This window comes from Daphnia magna, linkage group LG2 (assembly GCF_020631705.1).
Source record: "Daphnia magna isolate NIES linkage group LG2, ASM2063170v1.1, whole genome shotgun sequence".
Taxonomy (NCBI): Eukaryota; Metazoa; Arthropoda; class Branchiopoda; order Diplostraca; family Daphniidae; genus Daphnia; species Daphnia magna.
The window spans coordinates 4,137,846-4,149,335 of NC_059183.1; the positions used below are offsets into that span (position 1 = coordinate 4,137,846).

The following is an 11,490-nucleotide window of genomic DNA, read 5'->3' on the forward strand; positions in this document are numbered from 1 at the left end:
TTAATTATTAATAAAAAAAGACTGGATTTACTGATTTTTCTATTTAAAACTATCGTGTGGTATTTATTTCAAATTGACAACCAAACCAAACCAATACACGTACACGAAAGGCTCCGTACACGATTTACCCAATTTCCGCCGTCGTCTGCTAGTGATAAACCGTGTACAAGCGGTGCTAAGTCCCTCCTACTAAGGGGCGGAGTTTAGCAAATACACGGTATAATACACGATGTACCCAGTACACGTACACGACGATGCGTACACGATCTACACTGGCCCGTTGCTGAAATTCTACATCGTTATCGTTCTTTGGATTCACCTGATTTCGGTTCGTGGCAGATCTAAGTGCTGATCGAGCGCGGAATGTCAAAGCCTTATGTATGTTTCTTATTAAACGGAAATTATATCAATGAATACGAGTTTTTTTATTTAAAATAATATTGTAGAAATTTGTGCAACCCTTTTTTACTCGCATTGGTTGCCAAAACCGATATGCCCGAGGGCAGCTTTCATACTAGTTTTAAGCATTCATTTTTCGAAGGTTAGATACTTCGAAAAATGAAAGTTTCATTTGGCGTAAATCGAAACGTGGAAACTAATTCACTTTTCGAAGGTTATTAACCTTCGATCAGGGTTGTTGACATTTCGAAGGTTTTTTCGTTCGAAAAACGAATGACTTTTTTAACAGTGAGGCCTTGGCCTCACACGGCCTGTGGAAAAACCAGTCCGTTGCCAGGCGACGCACAAAGCCCCGCCTTGAAAACAGCTTCGCGGCCTGATTTTTCCCTATCTTCATGACCGACGCGCCATCTCTCAGAAAAAAAATCTCCCAAAACTTCGAGTCGCTTTTAGATTGCTCCGCGTTCCTTTATCGTTGAGCCGATAATTGACACGACCCTTCGTTAATCTCCGCGTTATCTCCTCTACAACATGACGTCAAGTTTTGCGCCACAGCGTTTAAAATAAGAAAACGTATAAAAGATACGTACGAGACCCTGAAATCGACTCGAATGGGCCGACTAAACTGCTCCGCACTCCTTTGCCATTCAGCCGATAAAAACGGGGACTCGACCGGGAACTGCTGCGTTATTTCCTCTACAAAAGGAGACCAATCTCAGCGGCACAGCATCTAAAATAAAAAAACGAACGAAAGATTAGTGTCAACACCCCTGAAATCGCCGCGCCATCAGCGCCATCTCTGGGGTTAAGTCTCAGAAAAAGTGTCGATCGATCCACCGGTCGTTGTAGAAGGGTAGGGGTGCCTGTATAAGGGGGCTGGGAAATGCGAGTTTTGATAGAATCCCTATCGGGAAATTTTGTTTAATTACTTTTTTACCATTATTATTTCTCCGTTTAGAACTTAACTTTCTTAAATATACGCTACAAATTAAAACATCTACATATCGTTCAGGAAAACAACACAGGACAACACACAAATAAAAAATCAAATTTCAGTGTTTATTTTTACTCACAAATTAGTTTACTTTTAAGTTTAACAGACGAGAGACAAAAAACGTTCCTATTTCTGGGAAACTGGTTGGGATTCTGATACATTTATACCGGATAACATCAAATGGGTATAATTCCAATTCAGATAAACAAGACACAACAGCTTCAAACAGAATTGTTGACGACAGAGGATACTCAAACATAGATTCAACCTTGAGATACCTTTTACCAATAACATATGGCGCGCCAGCTATACCAACGAAGTTCTCAATTAGAAAATATTGCAGCGTTGTATCCTGAATAATGACACAGCTATCACGCAAACAATTTGAAATAACCGAGTTTCCAAATATCAATTTGTTGTACTGTTTTGCATTACCTACCGCAGGCAATGTAGGACCATTTGTGTGATTACCAACTAAAAACACAGCATTTTTCTCAACGTTTGTTTTCCTAGATTTCAATTTAAGAAGGGTTATGGCATCCTTTTCATCGGAACGACAAACAGCTTGTTCTGTCTTTTCCTCCTTGATGCACAGAGTTTTTAATAATTTGAATTTGATTCTCAAATAAAAACGCACTTGTTTCTTCGAGACTGCCGTGTTTTCTTACACCTTCAGCTAGATGACAAAGACTGTGTATGTTTAAAGACACAAACTGTGGGCCAAATAGTTTACTAGATGCCTTAATAAAAAGTTTTAGCAATTTATCTGCATATTGTAACAGTATGTTGTATTGATGGTTCACAAGACTAAGACTGCCCACTGATACACGACCACGGGGGACTATATATGGGGGGAAACACTGACGTCACACGTCCGGTAGCATTCCATACCGGATCACATAACGTGGTCATTGACCACGTGACATCCCCCTCTAGCTGCATTCGTCCCCGAATGCATTACTAAAAAAAACAAACATTACAAACAAAAATATAACGAAAGAAAACCGGGAACATTGGTACATGATATACGCCACATGACACCCCCCCCCCCCAAAAAAACATCATCCTTTATTTTTCGGCGGTACTCCACCGCCGCGCACGTCGCTTCTTAGCTTCTTCTTCTTCGAACTCCTCCACTATCCGTAGGCGTTCCCGAAGGTCGGAAGCAACACTGGCCATGAACAACGCTGCTCCCACACCCCATAGCTCGAATGGGTATGTATGATGTTCCGCCGCTCGTTTTTCCCTCTCCGAGTCGTCTACTGAGTCGTCTACCGACCGCAGTTGAGTAGGTGGGAAAAGTTCCCCCATCTGCGGTCCTAGTAGTCCTAGCAGAAGGAGAAAAGCCCCAACTGCCACCTGCGGCATTTGTCCGTATCGTACCGGTGGCATCCGGACTCGTGTCGATCGACGCACCTGATCGTCCACCCTTTCATTTCGAGCTTCTTGCACCTCCTCGTCCAGGGGTATAGTCTCTCTAGTTTCAGCCTCTCGGTCACGGATGTCCTTTCCCCTGGCCTCTATTGTCTGCCCTGCTGCCGTACACAGTCCTAGTTGGTCTCCGGGCCACGAAAAATAGTCGCCATATTCCACTAACACTTCTCGGATGTTTTCTCTGTCTATCGGCATTAATCCTTCTCCAATCCTGCTGTCAAATTTGTGCTCTCGGCGCGCTTTCTTCTCTGCCTCTGCTGTCGCGACGGCTACTGGCGTGTCTCCCTCCTTGATTTCGGTCACTGGCTCGATTATTCCTAACACCGTCCCCTCTTCGATCCATTGTTTGTGGTCCGATAAGTGGGTTATCGCCATCTGTCCGATTGTTCCCACTCCGCTAACTAGGACCTTACCCGTCGACACCCTTTTCGTCCTCTGCAATGCTTTGGATGGTTCCTCCAGTGCACCTTCGCCAAACCCATTCAAATCTAGTGGTTGAGTTGCGACCACTTTCCTCGATCGGGGTGGGACCCAGCATCCATTCTGGACTACTAGTTTCGGTGCTTCCTCCGTCATCTCTTCCACCGGTGCTCCCATGGCAGTGTCTCCAATGAAGATCTCCGGTAGCACCCCAATCTTCATCCGCGTTACAAGTTTTTCCAACATGTCCTTCCCCAGAAGTAAGTCGATGTCGCCGTCCAGAACCAAAGCCTCCCCCTCAACGGTCATCCTCCCATCTGATACTGACAGCATTGCGGCTCCTCCCGGTTGAATCTCCTTGCCGTCAACTGATACTAGACGATTTGCGCGCCATGGTGTCACTGTTATCCCTAGTTCTCTTACTAATTTAGGCGAACACACGGACACTCCCGCCCCTGTATCTATCACGGCAGCCACCCGTTTTCCCCAGCACCACACATCCAGTACTACCATCCTCTGGATGTCGATTTTCAGAATTGGCCATGCTACTACCTCCGGGTCTACATGCTGTGTCCCTACTAGACCAATTACTTGCCTACCCTCTCCAGCGAATCGCACCTGCCGTTGCTGTTGTGGTGCCCCTCCTTCTCGCTGGGAGCTCGGGCAGTCACGACGTATGTGTCCTATCCCTTCACACCCGTAGCATACGACCTGTCCGTCCGGCGTCCGACCCCTCAGGCCTCCCTGACCGTTTGTTCTTGTTGGACACTCTCTCCCGATGTGTCCCTCCGTCTTACATCTGCTGCAGATAGGTTCCCCATCCGAAGTCCATTTCAGTATCGATCGGTTATCCGACCGATACTGTTGACTCTCCGCTCTTTCTCCTTGCTGTGCGGCTGCCCCTGATGCGTTCCTCAATGCAACGGCTCCCATCAGTCCCTCTAGCAATTTTTCTAATCGATCCATTCTCTCACTTCCCGCCGTTGGTGTTTGTTTTCCGACCACGCCCATCGCCCATTCCTCGTGTCTTGCTCGGGAAGTCATTTCCTGATACCACTTAATTTCTTTAAGGAATTCGTCACATGAGTTGGGTTTCAAACTCCAGAGTTTCTCTAATAAACTTGGCTTGAGTCCTCTCCATAGGTGCGCAAATTTCGTAGCTTCAGACATATTCGGGTCTACTCTGCGGCATAAATCCAGGATGTCGTAAAAATACTCGATCGTGGATTCTTCGATTCCTTGTTTGCGTTCTCTCAGTTTCGCTTCATTGAATCGATTCTGATTGACTGGCTTGAATTGCTCCAACAGCTGTGTTTTAACTCCTGGTACAATTGGCGGTCCTGCAACATCCTCCCATTCGGCTGCTAGTTGTCCCGCGGCCTCTTTGTATGAGTACCACTTCTGCGCTGAACCGGACAGCGACAGCTCCACGTGGTCGCGAAGTTCTTCATCTCCCCATCGATTATATCTCCCGATTCTTTCGTATCGATGCATCCACTGCACGACGTCTTCCCCGTCCTTCCCCCCGAAGGTGGGTGGGGATTGGAATTTTATCTGTGCGGCCATCGCTTGCCTTGCGCCCACTTGCTGTTGAGCTGCTCTGAATCCCCGGATGTAGCTACTGATATTCGATGATCTTCTTCTCAAATCCGTGAAATCCCACTCTGGCTGCTCTTCTCCGTGTTCTCCCGATCCTTCTTCCTCTTCGGCGTCCTCCCACCGCTCAGTTTCCTCCTCACTGAATGTGAGATGATACTCTGCCGAACGGATGCCGGTCGCTGCTCCTGTTGGGGTTCGTTAGCCCCGTCCTCTATTTCTCCTCGCTCTTCCATTCCGCTTTCCCTCAACGGTCGACTGCGCGTCCTCGCCCGCCCCTGGGATGCACTCCCGATCTCGGGTATACCCCAACTACCCCGTGCCACGAACCGTCCCCGAGCGTCTCGGATTCTCTCCCCGCTCCTTACGTCCTCCTCTCCTATCATCTACTTCCCGCAATCCTCGCACCGCCTGTTTCTTGCCGAACTCTTCGGCTCCCGGTTCACTTCTCCGCTTCTTGCCAACAACTTTGGCTCACGGTTCACTTCTCAGCTTCTTGCCGAAAACTTCGGCTCACGGTTCACTGCCCCGATTCTTGCCGAACACTTCGGCTCACGGTCACTTCTTCGCTTCTTGCCGAACTCTTCGGCTCACGGTTCACTGCCCCGATTCTTGCCGAACACTTCGGCTCACTGTCACTTCTCCGCTTCTTGCCGTACTCTTCGGCTCACGGTTCACTGCCCCGATTCTTGCCGAACACTTCGGCTCACGGTCACTTCTCCGCTTCTTGCCGAACTCTTCGGCTCACGGTTCACTGCCCCGATTCTTGCCGACCACTTCGGCTCACGGTTTCCGCTATCCACTTTCCCTCAATGTACCCGTCTGCCCCGCCTTAAACCTTTTCACCGTTTCCCCCCCGGCGTCTCTCCTTCGTTATGCTTCCCCCGATTGCCCTACGGTCGGAGCCGTGACCCCGTACCCCAACAATTTATGGTGCTAAAACCAGTTGGGTCGTCGACTCTCAGGGGTCCCTGACAGCCACCGCCTCCGTAGCACAGAATCGAACAGAAACACAACCACAAAAGAGACTTACCGGAGGTTCTGCATCTCCACCATGTAACAGTATGTTGTATTGACGGTTCACAAGACTAAGACTGCCCACTGATACACGACCACGGGGGACTATATATGGGGGGAAACACTGACGTCACACGTCCGGTAGCATTCCATACCGGATCACATAACGTGGTCATTGACCACGTGACAATATACAGAGTCCTCTTTGCACGAATCAATTTCTAATAGAAGTCTAATGGCAACATGGAGCAACATGATGTGGTGATAACGAGTTTTACTTAGAAATTTCTTGTAAATAACTGGGCACAGATATAGGAGATCAAGTCGTAGTTCAGCTGCTTTCCAGCGATTCAAATATTTTGCTTCTCTAGGCTTCCTTGCGAAATCGCTAGGAATGAATTTTTGAACATACAGGCAAAACGCTGAAATTTCTTCCAAAATTGCCGCACTTAGTCTAATGGTATCGAATGGATGGGGAAAATAGCAAGACAAAACCTTCTTGTATGAGCCTATGCATACTAGGTGCATATAATCTAGATGAACATCACCAATCATTTCTTCAATAACGTCCTCAATGATAGATCTAACGCCGTTCTTATTATGATGATTTCGATGAAGTCTTTGGCGAAAAGAACAGTTAGTTCGAAGAGGGGCATTCAAATCTGAATATGTAACTCGCCCACCAGATCTTGCTTTGTTTAACTTTGTTACACTAGCAGACCACTTCCCCTTACATATGCATTTACGACAGCCATAGAACGAATTGTGTGTTTTTTTGTTCAAAACGAACGAAGTGGCTGGGGCATCACAGGTCATTCCAACAACGGAAACACGGATCGTATTACCTTCAAAATCAAATCCGGATGACTTCAATTTAACAATTTCATCTCGAAAATCAGCTAGGAATAGGTTCACGTATTTTGGTTTTCCAGGTCCATGGTAAAGGCCTGCTACAAACACGTGATCCCACCCTAATTCCAATTAGAAAATTAAAATAAAGAAAAAAAAATTCGTAGTAGGAAATAATTACCAACAATTCGACAAACAATTCGCCAGAATTCGCCGTATCCGCTTTTGGATGTAGAATTTCCATCCACATTGAATTTAATTTGAACAACATTTGGAATTGGGATACCCATTTCTTTGAAAGCCAGCATAACCTTCAACAGCCCAGCTTCTACCCCGGAATGATAATATCGCCCCGGAGGAATTTCTTTGAAGTTTAGGTTTCCACGAATGGATCCTAACAGTGTTTTTGTTGTTCTAGGCATAAACGTTATCCCAGCAAAATCCTTGAGGATATGAAGCAAACGTGTACTGTGCATGTGAGCGACCCCACTTTCAACAACCCACTCTCGTAGCAGGCGTATGGCACAGTCTTGTAATTCTTCAACTGTAGGTTCTCGAATTTCTTCATAGAGAAACAGAAAAAAATATTTATAAAACAAGTCTGCAGTATACGTAACAATTTCCAGAAATAAAAAATGTATCACTCTTACCAGACTCATTTTGTTGATTGCCCAATACAATAGTTTCTTACTCAACAAAGTCCTCCTCGTCAGTTTCTATTCTTAATGAGTCATTACCGTCAAAGTAATAATCACTATCTGGTTCACTGTCTAGTTGATTCACTTCATTGTGTTGTTCACTGTCGTAGTCTCTGACTGGTTCCCTTTCGTAGTCTGTGACTGATGGTTCTACTTGATTGACACTAACTTTTAGAAAATAAAGATACCATCAAGGAAATAGCTATAATTTCTTCCCCCACTGACTCATTTGGAGAACTTTGGTGTGTGACTTGTCTCTGTGAGCAGCCCAGATGTTCATTACAGGTTTCAGGAATGTCATCAACATTTCTTATCTTCTCTTTACATGGCATATCTCTAGAAAGATAGAACAGAGAATTTAAATTATTCTAAGACATCATCATGAAAGTAAATATAGTTACACTAAGTTTGACATATCTTCCTTTTCAACTTCTGCATAATATTCCTGTAATCTTGCATTCACCCGATTCCTCATTTGTCTAGGACCAACAAAGACTTTTGTCGTCTTTTTCTTAACATATTTGCTTTTTACTGTGATTGCTGAAGTTTATAGTTCTAAAAAGTAAAAACCACAAAACCGACGAAATTTAGAAAAAACGGTAAACTAGGCTATACTCTTGGACTACTAAATCAAAATGGTTTCCGTGCTAAACTACTCCCAGGTCAGAGAGTTGTCCAACGTTGTCCCACTAGCTATTAGGCAGACCAATACTTTTTTAAATTTCTGTTATGCTCCTAAATTAAGATTGAAATGACAAAAAAAAATTTATTTTAATTTACGGAATTTGATCACTTACCTAATTAAATAAACTGAACTCTTAAAAGTCTTAATTACAATAAAAATTATTTATTTTCTGTACTTTGAACTTGGCAACATACCACGCTGTCGGAAATCGTTCAAGTCTCCTGCTATCCTGTATGGTTGTGTCGAACTGTTTCGAAACTCGAAAACCACGCTTCTTTAAAACAGAGTTAATTTTTCTCAGAACTATTAACTCGCAAATAAAAATGTTTCAAGAACAAGATGGTTGCTACGAAGATGTGAGTATCAAATGTTCTGTCATTTCCGATGTTTTTGAGAATTTTATGACTAACGTTTATGTCCATCTAAAATTAAGCATGGTACTTTCGCCATCGTTGATTTGCACTGTCATGGAACTTTACAAGTCGCGATTGTACCCGATTTCTGGTTGTTTGGTGACGAAGGGGAATTGTATTATTCATACCCACCTGGTAAGAGTACAATAACTCCAATAAAAATGAGGCATGATCCCGATAGAGAAATTTGGCCAAGTTTCAGAGCAGATTTCAGGAAGTCTTACAGTACGTTTTGCATGTGTCTTTTTACCAATAGCATTATTTTGTATAACTAATATTGGTTTTGCTTGTTTGTTTAAGGTTCTTATGAATTGGCTAGGAAAAGTCTGTCTAGTGCTGTACAGTATACTGACCTTTCAGAAGATGAAGACCTCGAACAACATTTAGAGACAAATGGACCAAATCTACGTAGATCTATGAGAAGAAAGAAAAATCCTTTTCGTCAGATTATGAATTTGATGTTGACTTGCACGACAAACCATCACTTCCTTTTCGTAAGTATTAGAGTTATCTCATTATTGTGATATTTTGTAACAGCAACCAATATTATATATCTGTGGTTTACAATTATTTTAGGAGGTTTGTGCTCACCAAAAGAATGTGATAAAGGTATTAAACTTGCAATTGTACTTTTACTTTGTTAATCTATCTAATCAAATTGTTCTATTAATCTAGGGAATGTGCCAAATTCTGACGACGATCGACCAAGCGATGACGATGAAGAACATGGACAGAGTCTAACTAAATATTTAAAGAGGAATAAGAGAATGCCTTTATCAGCTGATACAAGTAGTGATGGTAGTGATTTACTGGAAATGGAAGGAATAACACCTTCACTTCCTCTTTCTGTTGGTGAAGAGTAATTATCACAAAAAAATTTTTTTGTGTATTTTTCATATTATTGGTTAACTTATGGGTAATTCTATTATTTTCGTCAGGAGGATTCTATGCATCTACACAAAAGGAACCAGGTGCGATACGTTTAAATTTAATCCGTTTTGAACTGAACTAAAGACAATTTTTATTCTAGGCCTGCCAAGTCCGGTTAAAGTAAATACACCTTTGCAATCAGAAGACGAGAGCAATAGTGGTACATTAAACCAATCTGCTAATGGTGAAAGCCAAAGTTATCAAGATGCTGGTCGTAATCGCCCGAAAAACAGTTATTTCAATCAAGCACCAATAGTCAACCATGTTAGTCGGCGTGTTTCTGTTGAAAAACCCAGCAGCGATGGTAACCGTTCGCACGGACAAATTGATTCTGCTCTTCTTGGCAGCAACTCATTTTGGCGGGCTCCTGTTGAACATTCTCCTGCAATTGGGAGACGTGTACGAGAAAACTCTATTCCCCTAGGTCAACCCGATGGTAAACGGCAAAATGCAGAACCCGTTGCAAGTGGAAGTCGTTATCGAGAAGATTCTTGGGATCAAGTTCTACCTGGCTGCAGCACAAATAAATATACTCCAGCCCCTTCTGCTAACGGAAATCGTTCTCGTCCGATTCATAAAGCATCTCATGGCAGACGTTCTACTGAAAATTCAACCGATATCGAAAGGACTGCAAGTAAAGGTCATCATCATCAACCAACACCTGACGCCAATTGTAATCGACAAGCTCCGAGTAAACAACCTGCTGCTAGCGGGAATAGCCACACTCCAAAAGTTAACGTCAACACAGCCTCTCCTCGTTATCCTGGTGTTCTTGTTACTGCCAAACAACCTACTTCAAGTGTTAATTATGCTAAAGAAGTTAGAAGAAAGGAAGCTCCACCAGTCGGCGAACCTCTTCGACGTCCTTCTGTTTCACAACTTATTCCTAATGGTAATCGACGTGCTGCAGTTGATCCCGCCACTACTCCTGTACGACGTGTCTCCACAGGATTAAATAATCATCCCTCCTCTGGTGTAAACGATTGTCGCCGTGAGGTACCTGCTGACGCTGTACTGCGGGCTGTTTACCAAATGAATGTGAACAACATTCAACGTCAAGTTTCTCAAATTGCTGGCCGGATTGATGCGTATCGCCCTGAAGCAAGAGAAAATTTGGATCCTTTGAATGAGTTGCCCCTTAGCACATTAGAAGATTTAGTGGCATTCCAAAATGCGCTCACTGTCGACGAAAGGAAGCGTGAAGCGTTGGTATATTGCCATAATTATCCATTTCGAAATCTACTTCTGGATTTAATTGTTTATATTCTTTAGGCTCGTTTCGTGAAAAACATTGGTGGAGCAACGGAGTCTGAGAGTGTCAAAAGAGCATGGAAAGAAGTGGTTTCCGTTAATGTTCGGGCGCTATGCAACTGGTACGGGGTGAACAGAGGAACAATACAAAAACATAAACTGAAAAAATCCCCAATTGTGTTAGCTGTATGGGGTAAAGTTTTAATTTCTAATTTACTTTAATTAACTTATTTTTATCTTTGTTTTGAATGTCAGATGGGCTTCGCAGAAACACGGCTTGCTGCCACTCCACCGATTCGGCATTGCAATGTGAAACAATAAAGGCATTTTCAAGATCAGCTGAAGAAACCAGGAGAAACGCAGCGCGAGCAGCCGCTCTTACTGAAAGGAAAAACGCAGAAAACATAGAAGATAACTAGTATCTATTTTTACCCTGTCATCATAACAATTAATTGATTTATCCGTTTGATCGCTCCAATACAATTATTGGAAAAACAATGCTTCTGCTGTGTTATTACTTTTCCTTTTAACGTTAAGCTTTGCGTTTTATAAAAGAAAATTCTTCTGCGTTGGTACCAATAAATTTTATTCCGTATCAGTACCGATAAGGACAGATTTTGAATGTAATTGGTATATACTTAGCAGGACATACAGACGATATACCATATGCGACGTCCATGGGAAGGTAATTAGGAAGTTTCCAGTACATCCATTGTATGCACAAATGGGATATACTACATCCCAAATTGTACATACCATGGATATACCATGGACGTACATGTTCTAGTAGGGAAATGTTGTTGA

At 43.4% G+C, this 11,490-nt stretch overlaps 2 protein-coding genes across 2 annotated transcripts; one reads left to right on the plus strand and one right to left on the minus strand.

The window, feature by feature from the left end:
• Positions 1-465: 465 nt before the first annotated feature.
• LOC116917644 lies at positions 466-8,284 on the minus strand. The gene is made up of 6 exons (XM_032923194.2): positions 8,275-8,284; positions 7,809-7,947; positions 7,619-7,743; positions 7,458-7,533; positions 1,561-1,761; positions 466-514 (listed from the first exon to the last, which is right to left on the minus strand). Exons 1-6 carry the CDS (start codon positions 8,282-8,284, stop codon positions 466-468), a joined length of 600 nt encoding a protein of 199 aa, XP_032779085.2.
• Positions 8,285-8,954: 670 nt separating this feature from the next.
• On the plus strand, positions 8,955-11,184 carry LOC116917638. The gene is made up of 7 exons (XM_045169189.1): positions 8,955-9,003; positions 9,082-9,114; positions 9,181-9,303; positions 9,366-9,476; positions 9,536-10,644; positions 10,708-10,879; positions 10,942-11,184. The coding sequence occupies exons 1-7, from the start codon at positions 8,955-8,957 to the stop codon at positions 11,103-11,105; spliced, it is 1,761 nt and encodes a 586-aa protein (XP_045025124.1). The 3' UTR covers positions 11,106-11,184.
• The last annotated feature ends 306 nt before the right edge of the window (positions 11,185-11,490 follow it).

Bases quoted from the DNA above. Each gene is read 5' to 3' on its own strand.
- LOC116917638 (XM_045169189.1), top strand. From the start codon at position 8,955: ATGAATTTGATGTTGACTTGCACGACAAACCATCACTTCCTTTTCGTA. The intron at 9,304-9,365 runs GTAGTGATTTAC...GTTGGTGAAGAG, and splicing joins AGCTGATACAAGTAGTGATG to TAATTATCACAAAAAAATTT. The intron at 10,645-10,707 runs GTATATTGCCAT...TATATTCTTTAG, and splicing joins AAAGGAAGCGTGAAGCGTTG to GCTCGTTTCGTGAAAAACAT.
- LOC116917644 (XM_032923194.2), bottom strand. The intron at 7,744-7,808 runs GTAACTATATTT...CTATCTTTCTAG, and splicing joins GAAGATATGTCAAACTTAGT to AGATATGCCATGTAAAGAGA. The intron at 1,762-7,457 runs TTACTTTGACGG...TTTGCGTGATAG, and splicing joins AGTGAACCAGATAGTGATTA to CTGTGTCATTATTCAGGATA.